The following is a 17,211-nucleotide window of genomic DNA, read 5'->3' as shown; positions in this document are numbered from 1 at the left end:
ACGTATTATGGATATAGAGAATACATTACTGTTACAGATAATGCTGTAATTCCTGGATTTTAAGATCCATTTTAACATCAAACACTGGCTGACTGGAGCAGCGCTCCCCTCCCCTGGCATACATGAAGCACCACGAAGTGCTTATATGTGCACGCTCACAGGCAGTTTTGGACATGTTGCAGCCTCTCATTATATAACCAAGTCCCTTTGATGTGTCTGTTTGTTGCCTGGAAATCAGTGTCAGACTTCCACGGTCCCAGGGAGCCTCAGGTTAATTAAGTTTATCGTTTCTACATGGTGCCAGGTATGATCAGGCAGCCAGGTGGCTGCAGCCTGGTGGCAAGTCCTCACGGTTTTATCACTTCTTCCTTATCACTTTGTCTTAAAACAGCTATTTCAAGGGGAACCAGTAAGGAACTTCGGAAGACAGACCAAAATGTCCTTTTAAAACCACCATGTGTCCAGAGTCTAATAACTGAAACCCTGCCAGGGTTCTTGTACTCTGACTTCTGCTCCGTGTTTAGTGTCTGAACCCTGCCAGGCTTCTTGTACTCTGACTTCTCTCTAGTTCTTTGAAGGGATGTGATGACTGCAAGTTCAGTTCAAAGTTCCCCTGCTGTTTCAAGGGAGGGAGCAGAAAGAAACTCAAAGACATTAAAACACAGGAGTACCTACGGTGGTCTTGAGATCTGTAGGATTTATTTGATCATCTGTGGTGCTAGTGGGCAAGGAGCCATGTGTACTCCAGCAAGGGATGAGAGGGTACCACTGCCCTAGTGATGAGATTGGGCTGGAATGGCCTCAAAGTTGGATTTTCCCATTTGATCGAGCCCCAGTGTGCTAAACAAATTGGTGTCACTCTTGGAGGTAGCCTAGAGGAACACACAATACAATATATGGAAATGGAACAAAATCCAGGCACAGGCATGGCTGAGGTGCAGCAGCTACCAACAAGTATTGAGCTGCCTTGCTCAGGGCAGCATCAGAAAAAAAAAATAAGGTAAAGGTGGAAAAGGGAGTGGAATTTGTTATCTAGGTTCAACTATGTCTACATGGCTTGAGCACAGCCGTGTAAAATGTGTCATGTCTGAACATTCAGCCTCTGCAACGGTTGGCCAAATTCAGGTGAGGTGATATCAGGCGGTGGGTACTCATTGGCGCCCTCGGGGAAAGAGGAGGGCAGGGCCCTCTTGGAAGCAAGAAGGTTGAGTCACTGGGCTCTGTTCTCCTACGAGCAGTCATGCAACACGAGAGATTAGATGTGCAATCTGTACTGCTGCCAACGTGGTAAACGAATAAAGGAGGTTGCAAAAGAAACGGAAACTCATTAGGATGAAATTGTGTGTGAAAGTGAGTGGAAGCCGTACTACGGAAAATAATAGAAGAATAAAATAATAATAATAAAATTAAAGGAGCCAAAATTTTACAGGTTCTTAAGTTACAATACATTGCCAGAGCTGTTTGTTAGACACTAAAAATACTTCCCCACTTCCTAGTGAATACAGAGTTACATCTAAAATTTTCTAGATCAGAGTCACTGAATAACAACTAACTTCAGAAAAATGTTTAACTTTGAAAATTTTCTCTCTTCTTCATTTAACAGTTTTTAGCTTCTCTGAAATTTGGTGAGAGTTTGAGAATCTGTAGGAGTATGTAGGGCTTGTGTCCACCTAAAAATGATCCATAATCTACAGGGATTACCAAATGTATTAGCATTCTACGCTGCAAAAACAGGGAAACTCCCTGAAGTTTCTTAGACGTGCCCTTCTAATGAACACCCTACATGTACAAGGAATTCTAAAAATCCAGTCCTTTGATTGAGATAGTTTTGATATGTTCACTCTCATATGGTGAACTCTTCCCTGGTGCTCCACCCTGTCCTTGTAGGATGCTGGAACAACCCCATACATCGCAGCTGAAATGTATCCTGGAAATACTAAGATTGGGCATTTTCCTCTTGGAAAGAGGCACGTATGAAGATAAAAGTCAGTCCTGAAAAAAAAAAAAAAAAAAAAAAAAAAAAAGGACACAGATGAAGAAATGTAATACATCCCTGACAAAGAAAGTGCAGGTCCCACAGATGGCTGACGGGTGCTGACAGTCCTGCACGCAGCGATGCAACTCACAGCTCTGGAATCCCCAACTGGAATTTGCTCTGGGATATGTCACTGGCTCCTTGTGTGTGGCTGCCAGCAGCCACAGAGAGGAGAGCAGTGCCTCCTGGCAGTGCAGAGGGGCGGATCACACATCAGGCAAACCAACTACTCACATTAGTACTCCAGCAGCTAATGGCAGCTGGGATTCAGCATTTTCCAAAATGTCTGGAACAATTAAGCCTTTTAATCCAGCCTTGTCTAGTACTCTGGTTGTGACCTGGGACTAATATATAGGAGTCTGGAGATCAGGTTAGATGTTCATAATTAATTGCTACAGCATATGATTGCTTGAGCCATAGGTGTGCTCATCCTTCCTCTGCATCTTCTGACCTTCTTATCTCAGCGTTCTCCCAATGCAAAGTGGTGTAGGCCAAAACACAAGGTCTCTAGAAGCTGAAACCTCATGCCTACAGATCTACATTAATAAGAAACCGATAGCTGTGTTTCTGCCCTGCTCGGTACCAGATTGGCTGTGTCTTCCAGCCTGCTCAGAGTTAGCGCTAATGCCCCTTCACTGGAATTTGGCTTTGCTGTGGGCATCAGTCTGACAGAGCTTACACTGCTAACACCCACTAACACCATAGGGCGTGCAGGAGCTGAAAATCCAGTAAGAGGGACCTGTTGAACGCTTCTGAGACTACAGTTTGCCTGAGTAATGGCAGCATCCTACATTTGAGACATTAGTCACAGAGATTAGTTTGCCACTAGCTGTATCTTAACTAGCAAAAAAAATGTAAATTAATATAATATGAAATACTTACGTGAGCCTCCAGAAAACCAGAAGTCCTCTTTAAAACACTGTGGCTAATGCCAAAGCCAGTACCATGCCTTCTTCCTGATCCCACCAAAATCATTTCAACCCTATGTGAGAAGGCACAGTCCCTACTAGCAAGCTAAAAATGAAAAGCTGTGTGTTTAGTGGCACTTTCCTTTACTCTCCTATTGAGGAGTCCTCCCACCTGAATTTAAATATTTTTGCTAAGTTAATTTTTCATTGCAAGGAAAAAACTAACTGATGTTAAATAACAGCCTGGGCCTCTATTACTGCAGCAACAAGTCCGAGTAACATTAAAATGTCCTCCCCAGACATTTTGATTTAAACAAAAAGTTACTCATAACTACCCATCTTACAAATGTTCTTTAAAGGTTGAGGTCAACCCAGGAGGCAGCAGTGAGGTAATTACAGAAGGGAAGAGGCTATATTTTCTCAAGAGACAGAAATACTATTTTGATTTGCTAGCAATGATCAGGAAAATTGTATTTCATGAAAGCTCACGTTTCTTCAGGTGAATCACTGTGGCAGATTATCCTTCCTAGCCCAGTGCCACTGGAAAAGTGAGGCATATTAAACATATAAAAACTTGCATACTACCTTTCTTCCAGCTGAAGTTTCAAATATTACCAAGGATCATCATTATTTTCTAAAATCTCTGTTCTTACTTTCAGAGGTTGGATTATTATTATTTTTTAATACAGATGAAGTCTAACACAAGGAAAAGTATTTATTGGTGGTGTCTGTACATAAAGAGAACAGACAGTGGAACTTCAAAAGAAAGTACAGGCAGCGCTGAGCATAAGTGTTTTAGCTGCTTGAGGAAGGAGTCCAGTCCTGGGCATGCATACAAGCTTGGACAAGCCATTTTATCTCTATGTCTCAGTTTACCTACACTAAAAAGAGTAAAATGTGCTTCAAACTACAGGAGAAATGGGAGGATTGAAGTTTGCAAAGTTTCCTGACATCCCTTGATGAGATTGGAAAGCTGAAGCTTTGTAAAATAATGAAAATCTGGAAATCTTGCTGCCCATCATTATGACATTGATGAAAACCTGATGATGATGTATTTCCCTCAGATCAAAATGTTGCATGCTCTGGCTGAGAAAGCTGAATTCTGCAACGTTGCAGTTTTGTTAAAACTGCTTCATAGGCGAGACTGCCTAGATCCTGTGAATGGTCAGTCTTTGATAAAAGCTTAGCATTTACAGAAAAATCTAGTTAAATACAGAGAGAGAGAGAATATTTTGAGTACATTTTGAAGTTTATTTTACTTAATAATTTTTAGGTTAAAAGTATAGTACATAACCAAGAAGTGCATAGCACTGAATTCATCCCTTTGGCTAGCACAGCTCAAAAAGGGGCAAAGAGACTATTGAGACACCTCTGTGCAGAGTACGTAACATCTATTGGTAACACTTGTGTAGAAATCTGTGTGCAAATAAAGTCTATACATCTTCAGCTATGCCAAGTGTAGTCTGCTGTGTAAAAACAAAATCAAAAAATATATATAAATATACAGCTGTGTGACTTTTTTTCTTATATACACTATATCACATAAGAGTAAGATGTGGATGAGTTTGCAGTCGCTTAGTAGAGATAAGAATTTCATGACACAGGGCTTTGCAAACACGTCCTCAGCACTTTTTGTCTTGCACCATTGTTATAAAAAAGTTGCAGAAGGAAAGCAGACTCTCTGGACAGTATTCCTCAGCCACCTTCTTCTGATCAATGTAATCGACGTCTTCGACACAGTCTTGGGAGCTGTGCTCTAGCTGTTTGCCAGGCTCAGAGGCAGCGGCTGGGACCTGTGTCACTTCTTTTTTGTGGTGGGTTGCATCCCCTTTCGCAGGACCCACCGACGGCAGGAGGCTTGAGCGTGTCAGTATGAGGTGAGCACTTTGTGGGCCTTTCCTGCACACTTTGGATTTGAGGATGCTTCTGGGGTCCTGACAGATCTGCTTCTGCTTCTTTAAGGATCGGGAGACTTGCTTCCAGTAGGATTTCTGGTTTGCTGCGTAGTGTGGACAGGTGGAAGGGTCTCCAGAGAACTCACACCAGAACTTGCTGTTGCTGTTGGTGCACTCGACTCGTATGGTAGCAGCATCCATGCCGGTCACTGCCCAGGTACACTCAGCATTTTCTTTGGTTTTAAATTTGCCTTTAGGAGATGCTTTTCCTCCTTTTGGCTTCTGCCCTTTTTCTTTCTCTTGGTTTGATTCAGTCTGTTTTTTTCCACTGTTTTCTATGCCTTGTCTTCCCTTTTTTCTTTCCTTCTGTCTTTCACAGCTGGTTAGTAGCATCTGGGAGACCAGAATCAACACACAAAGAAGTCCAAAGTTTTTGATTCTCATGGTTTCTGTTTTGCCTGTTATCTGCCTTCAAAACAGAAAAACATACATGTATTAAAATATTTTCACCTCATACTGGACTCCATATGTCAGATGCATGCAGTATTTCAGACCTGCTATTGCACTGCTCCTTGATACCTATGAAAATGATGTTACTGGCAAGATCCTCTGCCCTTTGTGTGCCTGATACTTGGTTTCTATAACAATTATATATATATTTTTTGAGAAACATAGCTGGCTATGAGGTATGTCCTTCTGATCCAATTTCTTAATTACCTAAACAGTGTGGAACAGAAGAGACTCTTTCCCAGGACATGCCCCTACCCAGTGACTGAGGTACCCTAAAGTCCCTCCTGCAGTCACAGAACAAATTTGACCAGTGGACTTGTCAGTCTCAGATCTTATGTTATACCATATAAAGCAACTCTTGTGCCCATGATCTCCTATGTTGTGAATGTCACATAAACGATTTTGACTCCAACCTTTGGCTTTTCTTCAAAAATGTGCCAAATAGAAAGGAAACCATGTGATTTAAGTTGAGCATAATTATTTCCTAGGCATCCTTCAAATTGACTTAATTCACTAGTTGTGCCAGCACTTAAGTTTTTTATTGAAAAAGAAAAAAGTAGCTTTTTCATACACCAAAGAAGCAACTTCAGCTGCATTCTTTACTGCCTTGACTGTTAAACAAACAGAACTACTTTTTACTTTTGAAAGCACCTGCAGTATACTTGGCTGTGTCTAAAGCTACTGGGCACAGAGTATATTTATTTATGTAGGTGTTTCTCTTTATGAAGCATCTGCCAGGATCAAAGCTCTGGCAGAGCACACCATAATAGTAGAGGGCTTAAATGCCACATTTAGTGGATTGGATCCCCAAATGTAATGTTCAGATGTTTCCATCACAGACATTTCTGTAATCATGTTAGAAAGCAGAAATCCATGTACAGGCGTGTTAGAAGGAACCTATTTCAACATTCAATCCTCTGCAAATACCTTTAGTTACATATGTGTATTAATCTAGAACACATAGGCAGCAGTATAGAAGCAGCTCCCATTTTTGCATAGTTCCTACCTGACTTGGTTCATGCCTTATTATACATGCAGAGATTTTCATTGCATGAAATGTGGTATTTACAGTTCTATCGGAAATATGGCAGCTAATAAGATTAATATAAATACTGACATGACAATAACTTTCTGTTGTAAGTAGAACAGAGCAAAAGCAAGATAACTAAAAGACATACCTTGCACAGGATGTGAAGCTAGCCAAATATAACTCAAGATGCAACCTGTCTCTCTCAGAAGGATTGGAGCTACTTGTAAAAGCAGTGTGGTATTTATAAAGGCAGAGACACACCTTCAGGTCTCCAGCAAGACTATTACAACACAATAGGATACTTCAGTGCCTTGTTCGTTTACCTCTGACACACCTCCTTGGAAAAATGCCAGTTCTCATTCTCAGCACACACAAAAATCAGCTATGGTGGGGTGACAAGGTGTGTTTGCGTAAATTAGATGTTACTTTAGCCAAGTCCTTCCCTTTTCATGCACAACGATAAGAACTTTATTAGATCATGAGCTTCTCTAAAAAAGCTTTTCCCAGGCATTGAGAGATGTATCCTGCAACACCCTCAATGAGTTGCACTTCCACTGTGCCTAGCAGAATTTGGGTAGCAGTGTTTGGTGAGTCTTTGCAAAATGAAAATCATTCCACAAAGCACTTCAAAGTTGTTTTTAGAACATTTCATTACCTACTGTCACAGACACACAAAGTATTGGGGAACGTTTTAAAATAAGTAACTATTCTCCATTAAGGACAGCATTAATCATAGCAAGATGATCATAAGCATGAAGTTCAGGAACTGATTGAAGCTCCCTCAGTGACTGTTATGGGGTCTGAGAGCTGGGACCAATTGCACAGCACTGATCCACATGCTTCTCTCTCTGCCAGCATTTCTGTATGCAAAGAAATGGGTTATCGATGAAATTTCATTATTGGATTATGTCTAATATATTAATTTGAAAATGAATATGCCAGTGAAAAAGCGAATATTAGGCAAATATACAAATGCTTATAAATATGCATTCAGAACTGGGAATTGGCTTCCCTTAGAGAATGGATAGAGTAGCAAGCATTGACATTTGTTATGTGTGCTGTGGAAATAGTTCCAAGACTAAAAGGTGGGATGCCAGAAGAGGTGAAAGTAGAAACTGGTATAAGATAAGCAGGTCTTACTCTTCAGCTCTCCCATAGGGTACAAATAGAATGAGACAAAGGGACTAAGCTATAGGGATGGAGTTGTCTGAGCTGGTCTGGCAATGAGGAGACTGTTCATATTCTGGAAAAAAAAAAAAAAATCAGAAGCCAAAAAAGGAAGAAAATGGGTAGCTCTGCAATGTGTGAGTGACAGAAAAGTGGGGAAGAGGATTCATGTACTTGAAATACTAAGGGTCTGACCTGTGTGCCACAACTATCTGGGGAGCCTTCTGTATCTGTTCAGCTCCCTGGGGTGCTTCTCATCAAGTTGAGACACTGGACCTGCTGTGTGCCCCTTTGACTGGCATGAGGTGGTATGAAACTATTTGCAAAGTCCACTAAATGTGGAAGATTTGTGATTAGCACTGCCAAGGGCTAATGAATAGGGGCAGGGGTGACTCAGGGATCAGAAGATGTTTGACAGTGAGCCAGATTGGATGGGAATCAGAGAACAAAGATAACATAGGAGAGAAGACAGGGTGGGACTATCCTGCTCAGGAATCCCAAACTGACACCACACAGCATGCACAGTAGTGTCTGCAGGCTTTAGCTTGGATCATCAAACAGTGCAGCTGCATTAGTGTGGCCAAGTGCCCAAACTAATGAGCCTCTCACCAGGGCTAACTACTCGAGGGACAGCGTCAAGCCAAAGTGGCTACATACACTACCTCAGGTTCTGGCATGAATTCAGGTATGTCTTTATCATGCTCCATTGCCTTGTGTAAGCACACTACAAATTGATTTTTGGGTGACAGATTCAGGAGCTGGTTTGGGCATATCACCAAAAATAAAACCACAAAACAAACCAATAAAACATTAACCTTTGAAGCCTGCAATCTCTACGCCCTTATCAGCAAATCCATTTCTTTGAATGATCTGACATGACAGATATGGCCTCAGTTTTTAACTTCTTTCTAGTTTCTTTGTTTCTAATCTCTGCCTCCAGCCTCTCCTTCCTTCATTTCTCTCTCTCCCTTCATGAGAACCTGGAAAACAATGCGAAATGTAATCGACACTGGAGATGTTATTTCTGTTTCTTCCACAGGTATTGCCTACCTTCGTCCTTAAGAGCAATAGTATAATTAGGATGTATCTAAAATAGTTGTCTGAATCTACTTTGGCTAAACAACTTCTATAGACAGAGGAGAGGAATGTTACAAAGAAGTATGTAAGGAAACTCAGGCACTGTTAAAATGAGGAATTATGCTTTCCTGCTCTGGCTCTGCCACAGGCTTTCTCTGAGATGTCTATCAGGAAATGCCTGTCCACCAGATGCTCCTTACCTGGAAAGGAAATATGATGCTTAATCTTGTACATGATGTTACAATATCATTATCATTTTTTTCTGATATTCATAAAATATTCTTTACTGGAGAAACTAATCACAATGTATTGAAAATACTGGAGCCTTCCACCACTCATCACTTTGAAAACTGCCTATTTTGACAGTTTTTGCCTAGCCAAATTGCCAGTCATTGTTAGCTGCCCCATTGTTGATGGTACATATCTTCCTGCTTCATAAATAATGGGGAAGATGGGGAGAGAAAAGGCTGGGCAGAGGCAGATTTGCCTTTCTGCTGCTTTAATATTCCCTCCCTGAGGTCATGGCATTCTGGACACGTTTGCTCCTCCAGCATGAGGAAATGTCTTTAGAGAATTTTGCAGCCAAGTGCTTGTTGGTAAGGGTGATTACATCTTCGAGATGATCTGTCCTGGACAGATGGACTTCTTGCCTAACCTGCTTAGATGATTTCAAAATCCCAGTAAAAGAAGATTTATTTATTGTGGTGCATGAAATGTAGCCTCATTCTGTGGAGGCTGGCCTGGATACCCTCCAGTTTCATTGATATGTCCCCAGAATATTGCTTTTTACTTTTTGAATTAGACATGGACTGGTATTTTATGGCTACTTTAACTTACCTGACCATGTAGTATCTACTCACATTTCACCCCAGTTATCCTACTGGGAGCTGCCTCATCACCACTTTCAGGTGATCAGAATATTTGATTTCCTCAGCTTTCATCAGGAAAAGAAAGTACACAAAATTAAAGTAGGATTTTCATTTCCTAATTAATTATGCTTAATCAGCTCCTAACTGTCAACAACAACAACAATAAAAAAACTGCTAAAAAACTTGTTTGCAACATGATTTTCAATTAAAGTATTTTTTTCTTTCATCCGTGCACATTTTAAAGTATGTCTTTATCTTGCCCTCTGCTGAGCTGAAATGCTGTTTGCTTGTAAACTGCAAGCACAGTTCTGCCACGGAACAAACGGTGCAGACTAATAACTGGAAAACTGCTCGATCCATGCAACATATGGCAAATCTGAACAGCTGATTTGCCAAGGTCAGATTTATGGGTACCTGTTTACTTATTAAAATCAAAAGACAGGCACATAAAACATTTGGCAGTAGTAGGAAAGAAAAGCAGTAACTGAAAATTACAATTGTGGATACTGAAATCCCAATGTGAGTTTTATATTGAAGAATCTTCAACCATTTGTATCCCTGCTGCCTTTTTGACTGAAAATCAGGGTAGTTAATCAGCATTTTATTTTCATTAGAACTGATAGGATTAAATCTAGCTGGTGTCTTTCTGCTGTTCAAGCAAAGAGGAAGTTTTATCCGTATTCTTGATTGTGATTCATAGGCTTGGAAGACGCACAGTATTTTCTATTTAGTCCTAACATTGCTCATATATTATCCACAAATAAATACAGGTCTTACATAAGAAATTGTTATTGTTTAAATCATTTGTTATTTGCGCTGGTGCATTAATTGCAAAGTGCAATTTGCTTGTGGTGTCATCTGTGTATCATTGTGAGCCTCCTGCTCATATAGACACTTTTCCCCAAAGAATAAAAGGTTGCTTACAAACAGTAAACAGTTGATGAATTTCCTTGACCATGTGAAAATACAGCTATACTTATTAGCTATATTTAGATATATCACATCTACCTAATACAGAATATTAGCTATTTGTGAGTCACACATGTGGGCACTAGGATTTTGTTCTCCATGCAAATGCTCAGACAGAATGAATTAAAATAGATTCAGCAAGGGAACAGTTGTTTACACTTCAAATTAATGCTCGTGAGTACAGTTCGGCAGCATTCAAGCAATTCTGGTGATGGAGAGTGACTCACAGCACCAGGTAACGTTCCAAGGATATAAAAGGAATAATTTATTTCAATGGTGCTCAAGGGACATCTGAAGGATCAATCCCTTTGTCACGACTTTCCTTTTAGCACACAGGCTTCCTTGAAAACTGTGTCACTTGGCACAATGTGCCCCGCAGCAGTTCCCTGCAGTACGTTGCAAACTTTGTTAAAAGGACGGGATCAGGCATGTGTATTACAAACCTCACTTCATGCTTTTAAATATAGACTAGAAGTGAATATGTATTTGGTGCATGACCTGAAGAAAGAATGACATTAAGCACTCTACAGACTAGAGTTCTTTTAAAAATTACCAACCTGACCATGTGGATGATGGTAAGCTGCAGTTACTTTCAGTGGTTTTATTATTATTACTATCATTTTTTATTACTTGTTTTTAATTTTATCTTTTTATGTGACTAGCATTCAACGTTTTTCCCTTGAGTAAAGGAACGCCATCAATACATGTAAATCAGACACTTTCAGTGTATAGGCACACACGTTCTGAACATGCAATTCTTACTATAATTAAAACAGACTAGTCTATTCCTGCACAGTTTATTAATGACATTTAATCATTCACAGCCTGTAGGGGTACACCATTTTGCTGAAAATATCTACTGAAAGACTCCGTATGTTAACAAACATGACAATCATACCCATACCTCCAAGTGCAATATCCCGTTTAGCATGATGGTGGGTTGCTCTCCAGCTCCTCACTTCCATTCCCAGCTGAAAAAAAAAATCAGGTGTAACTTTACTTCTTTTTTCACTCTGTGAATGTAGTATCTACAAAAGACAGGAAGACAGCAGCCCTAAACACTGAAGCCCCTTTACATAGCAGCAAGAAAGTTGTCACATAGGCAGTGGCATCAATGACAGCTTTTTTGCATTTCACTGTCCATGCCCAACAGGTCGGAATAATCCACAGCTTATTGGCACACCTCTGGAAGATGCTTGTTCACCACAAACACATTGACAGCTTCAGTGCTTTGAGATCTGTTCACTATTTTACATGGAGGCATAACTATTTGAAAGGAAGCAGAAGCAAACTCATCAGCTAACTAATTTTCAGCCACTTCTCACCTAGAGTTAAATTCCTATTAGTAAAATAACTAGGCTTAGATTCACTCTTTGGTGCAACTGCAACAGTGCCCAATTATTTCACAAACTGGCTCAAACTAAAATCTTAATCGGAAGAGGAACATCCTGGTGAAAACTGATATCATAAAACCCAGATGAGGAAAAAAAAAATAGCTGATTCAAACAAATGTTAGCTTTAAGTTACTGAGAGAACAGCAGAAACTGTATGAGAGTTGTGTAATAATTATAAGACAATAAAAGCAGAGCACCTTGCAACACTAAAAGGCAAAGTTCTTTTACAGCAAAACAGCACAGCATACGTTCACGCAAAGGTTCCCACTACCATTTTAAACAGGGTTAGTCTCTGTTTATTTGCTGCGTTATCTTGGCAAGATTTTGATTAAAGTACCCTGAAATTCATTACTGCCAAGTTGCTGTTTCTCTTCAGCCTGGCCCCCATGGGCTCCCAGCTCACCCCTGGCCACCAGTGCTGGTCACCGGTTACCCACTGAGTGCTCCCATGAACTAATGCACAGTGAGAGAAGGGTGAGTTTGTTTTCAGATCCACAGAGAATTGCTTTATCTCTTAGGCTAGGGTAGCTGTTTGAAAAAATGTAAATGGTTTTGATGAATTTGAGCCAAGGATGCCAAGGATGGAGCACAGCGGTTAGGAATGTGCTTCAGAGATGTTGAGGAAATTTCACCAGATGACATGGAGGAAAATTCTGAGGACCACATGCACACATGGGATGGAATAGTTTGCTGCCAAATGGGGCTGACAGGTGTTTTTAGTTTTGTCAGGAGGAGGCTGCTCAAATTCAAACAAGGATAGTAAAAGCTGAGGTGCCTGCTCTCCCTTATTTTACTATGAAAGTATGTTGAACCAAACTTCAAGAAAGTTTCCCTTTGAGACAATTCAAAGACAAAACAATATTTATAAATAATTGCAATTACTAGCTAACATGACTACTCTCATCTACACATTTGTTAAATACTATTTAATAAAGATAATTGCTACTATACAAAGGTTAGTGAAAAACATATCCTGAAATAAGCAGATCCTAAGATTTTGATCCCTGCTTATTTGCATCTGATAATCCTATAGGGTCACCAAAGAAGAGAGAGGATTAGATCAATACAAATCCTGGAGTTCTTAGGCTACTCTCTCTTACTCAGAGATAATCACAGAATTTAAATGTCCTTTACTACAAAAGAAAAAAAAAGTTTTTCCTCTTCTTTAAATTTAGCTTTCATAGAATACTAAGGCTATACTTGATTAAAAAGAAAAATAATAGAAGAAATATCGTTTAAAATGGAGTGATACTATACAGAAATGTGTTCTTCATACCGATTTTGCCAAAGTCAGAAAGAACTTAACCTCAAACACTGAATTTTACATATTTTTGTTTAATTTTGGCTTTAATGGAAGTTAACACTTCCATTATCTCAATCATGGCTAAAGATTCTCCAAGCGCAATCATACAATTCTCTGTGGTTTTATTTGAGTGAGCTGGCAGCTTGATTTGTTAGCACTGATTCACCATATTCAGGGCACACTCAAGTTGTCTTGGCAGCCAGGGAAAACAACTATTGACTGCTTGCCATGTGAACTTTTGTCTACTGAGATTTTTATAGCTTAGAGCAATGCAAGAGCCTGTCTGTCTGACCAAAACAGCTTCAGAGATACAATCAGACAAAGGATTATTCTCTTAAGAACCATAAAATGAGTAAAATAATAAAAAGATGCCATTGTAAATTATTGTCTGCCAGCAGATGGGAGTCTACCCAGGGTAATGGTGAGCCAAGCACGTCAACAAGAAGGAAGAACTGTGCTCAGATGAAATCATCACACAGGTCTGACTGGGACACAAGGGACTGTTTTACGAGCAGTTCTCTTTACCATAAGCACTGAATTTAACATTCCAACAACCAAAAAAAATCTTTCAGCTGCCATGAATCCTGATCTCTCTTTAAAGCATTGCAGGAAAATATTATCCAACTGAATGGCCAAAAAAAGCCTTTGCACTAAGGCAATGGCAATGCTGGTGGTGTTGCTAAAGGAAGACAAGAGTAAGAAATGACATTCAACCTCTTCTAGTTGTAATCCACCCATTCGTAAAAGTAAGATTTTTTCTTAGTCCTTGACATTTGAATTAAGCACTTGTTTTAGTTTTTTTCTCTGGTATACACAACAGTCTCTACTGAATTACTTTTTTACAGGCAGCAAAGCTGTTAATCGATCCTGCACAGATGAAGTGAGCCAAGATCAGGTGAGGGCTACAGTGTGGTTTGGAACATTTCAAGTATTGACCAGATCAGCAGTGAAATTCACCTGCACCTCGGCATGCTTGCAGCATGATACAGAATGAAAGCAAAGGGAGTTAGAGTGTGTACAAGCCAGGACATGATACATTAGAAAGAAGTCTTTCCTAGCTGCTGACCACTTTTTCAAGGTTGTCCTTAGGCTTCTATAAACCATCTGTGATCTGAACTGATACAATCAACAGTGGGTTTTTGTTTGTTTGTTTGTTTTCAAGCAAGCTGGAGCAATTATCTTTTCTAGCACTCACTTCAAGAAATCAAAGTGATTTGGACTTCCTTCCCAGTTTTTCTCTATCACAGCCCTGGTCAGAACAGCTGGGCTTTCAATCGTGTATTTTTGCTATCAGGGATAGCTCCAGGCTTTAGCTGCTCTCTAGATCCCTTCCATAAAGCTTTAAGCTGGTCTGTGAATAAAGTAAGCTGTATCCGTAAACTTGTATATTTGTGCATATACACAAATGTATATATAATATACAATATTATATACAATATGCAATAATATTGAATAGTTTTCTCCCTTTCATTTTAGGCCATTAATATTAGTAGTTTTATTTATATATTTGTTGAAATAAAGGGTGTATTTATTTGTGCGTGGAGTGAGAAGAATAGATGAACTTACCCTAACTGAGAAAATATATTGCATAAACTCCTATAAGCTTATCAGTGCCTGGCAATTTTGTGGTCTTTAGCACTGGTTCCAAGTACAACAAGACATTTCTAGCACTTGATAAGGAATAAACATTTATTTCCTCTATTTCAAGTACACCTTTTAAATATAGTGGGGAAACAGAAATCAGGAACTAGGAAATTGTTCCATGAATAGGAAAGCAGGAATGGAAACCAGGGACTTTGAGGTGTATGAAACGGTGCTGGGTCTGTCTGGGATGGAAGTCATTTTTTTGTAGCAGCCCATGTGGTGCTGTGCTTTAGATCTGTGACCACAGCAAGGCTGATAACACACCAGTTTTAGCTACTAGTGAGCAGTGCTTGCACAGTGTTAAGGTTTAGTTGTTTCTCATTCTGCCCCCAACCACGAGGAGGCTGGTGGTGCACAAGACATCAGGAGAGGACACGGCCAGGACAGCTGACCCCAACTGACCCACTGATATTCCACACCATTTAAATGCCATCCTATGCCATAAAACTGGAGAGGGCTCTTTCCAGCGTAGCTACTGCTTGGAAAGCATCTGGGCATCAGCCTGCTTCTGAGGGGTAGAGAGTGACTGTCTTTGCATTACTTGGTGGTTTTCTATTCCTCTTTCCTTCACTAAATTGTGCTTATCTTGCCCCTCAAGTTTTTCTTGCTTTTGCTCTTCCATTTCTCTCCCCATCCCACTGCAGTGAGGAAAGTAGGCTGGTAGCAGTAGGTGCTTAGTTCCTGGCTGGGTCTCTGTCCACCACAGAGACTTCAATCCTGCAAATACATAACAAGATTTTTGATTTCAGTTGATTTCAGCTGGAAAGGAATTGACAGAGAGCTCACTCCAAGTGCAGAACTTCTCCTGACTGAAAATATGATGGCAAAGCTATGCTGATAGTGCCCTGGCTCCACGCCTCTAAACCACCACAGTTACATCAGCAGGGAGAGTGATAAGATACAGTCACAGTTGCAGTTGTGACAACTCCTTTTTTTGATTTAGATTACTGTATTTGAAGAAATTATTTTATCTATGTGGAGAAAGTGTTCTTGGGCTAATAGAAGCTATGCCTCCACAAACACCGTCAGCCACCATAACCGGCCCTATGCACTAACAAGTTGTCTATAAAGTTTATCCTCTGTAATCTTTGGGTTATCCTTGGAACATAGCAAAAACATCCTTTAAATGCACGTGGGTTGTAGGGCTCAAGAGCTCACATCTGGAAAGGGCTCTGAAAAGTCCTGCTGGAAGCTCAACCAGTCAAAAACCTGTAAAGGTTTGTGTCTTACAGCTACTGTGAAGATGCTGAAAGCTCCCAGCCCACACATCTGACATGTCTCTCTGAAAGCATATAGAAGGGACAAAGGGAATGGACAAGTCTTCTTTTAAATCTTTCTGTTTCTTCGTACTGAGATCAGGATGTTTGGATATATAGCAAATAAAGGCTAACGACAAATAAATATTTTTTTTTACCCATTTTTCCAAGGTCTAGTGCAACCTGTATGGTTAGCAAAAGCTAAAAGGACACATCCCTCAGCATTTTTGATAGATTTAGGGCTTGCTCAGTTAACTGAGAGAAGATATGACATCTCTGATGATGCTGTTCTTGAAAAGCTTGTTTTTCTTGGATCATTTTTAACTCTACAGCTCCTCCATGTGGAGATCATTTACAAACAAGAAATTAATAATCCTAAATACTAGGTATTATTAATGTTTTATTATTATTATTAATTGGTTTTGCAAAGGATTAGCAGTATTCTAAATATTTAGGACATTTTAAAGAGAAATTTAACACTTTTTAGCCAGACTGAAGTCAAACCATTTTCTGAAAACAGATGACAGGACATCAGAATGCCACCGCTAATGCCGTGGTGTTACAAGTATAGTGTTACAATTCCAATTAACATTAAAACTACCCTTTTCCCCCCTGTTGTCATATGAAATACTGGAATTAACTTTTTACCCATGCTTAATTCTATTTGTTCTTCTGTGGCTGCATGGGAATGTCACATCTACATTTTACCTCATGCTGTCAGGGAGTTTGGTGATTTTCTCCTCTGTGTTGGTGAAGAGGATCATTATCCTAGTTAACTAACCTGGGTGGGAAGAGGGCTGACGGCTGTATCTAGTAGAGAACAGTCTTCATATAACTGCTTCCCACACTGCCTATCCACAGCTTTCATATACTGAGTCCAATATTATTTCATGCAATATTTAAAACAATTATTTATGACACCACCCTCTCATCTTTTCAGGAGGAACAAGTGCAACATGAAGAGAGACTGTTTGTCCCCTGCCCGTTCTCACAGCTGAACTGGAAACCAGCAGTGTTCTCAAAGAGACTCCAGATATCTCTCATTCCTCACAAGAACATCTGGCACGTGCCTGTAACTCAGAAAAGGTTATATTTTAACAATTTTGACTGAATGTTTGAGGCTCAGTAGAAAATAGAATAAAATATAGAAAGAA

The 17,211-nt window shown here is 39.9% G+C and overlaps 1 protein-coding gene and 1 long non-coding RNA gene across 3 annotated transcripts; one reads left to right on the top strand and one right to left on the bottom strand.

Moving 5' to 3' along the window:
• Positions 1-4,173: 4,173 nt before the first annotated feature.
• On the bottom strand, positions 4,174-6,671 carry FGFBP1 (fibroblast growth factor binding protein 1). The gene is made up of 2 exons (XM_005016971.6): positions 6,527-6,671; positions 4,174-5,307 (listed from the first exon to the last, which is right to left on the bottom strand). The coding sequence occupies exon 2, from the start codon at positions 5,280-5,282 to the stop codon at positions 4,566-4,568; it is 717 nt and encodes a 238-aa protein (XP_005017028.4). The 5' UTR covers positions 5,283-5,307; positions 6,527-6,671; the 3' UTR covers positions 4,174-4,565.
• Positions 4,902-17,211, top strand: LOC119716803 (uncharacterized). Of its 2 annotated transcripts, XR_005265476.2 has the most exons (3): positions 4,906-5,055; positions 14,003-14,052; positions 16,998-17,211. It is a non-coding gene; the product is annotated as an uncharacterized lncRNA (long non-coding RNA). The 2 variants fall into 2 exon arrangements; XR_005265475.2 differs by lacking the exon at positions 14,003-14,052 and having other exon boundaries at positions 4,902-5,055.

This window comes from Anas platyrhynchos, chromosome 4, assembly GCF_047663525.1.
Source record: "Anas platyrhynchos isolate ZD024472 breed Pekin duck chromosome 4, IASCAAS_PekinDuck_T2T, whole genome shotgun sequence".
NCBI classification, from domain to species: Eukaryota; Metazoa; Chordata; class Aves; order Anseriformes; family Anatidae; genus Anas; species Anas platyrhynchos.
This window is presented reverse-complemented; position numbering and strand designations above follow the sequence as displayed.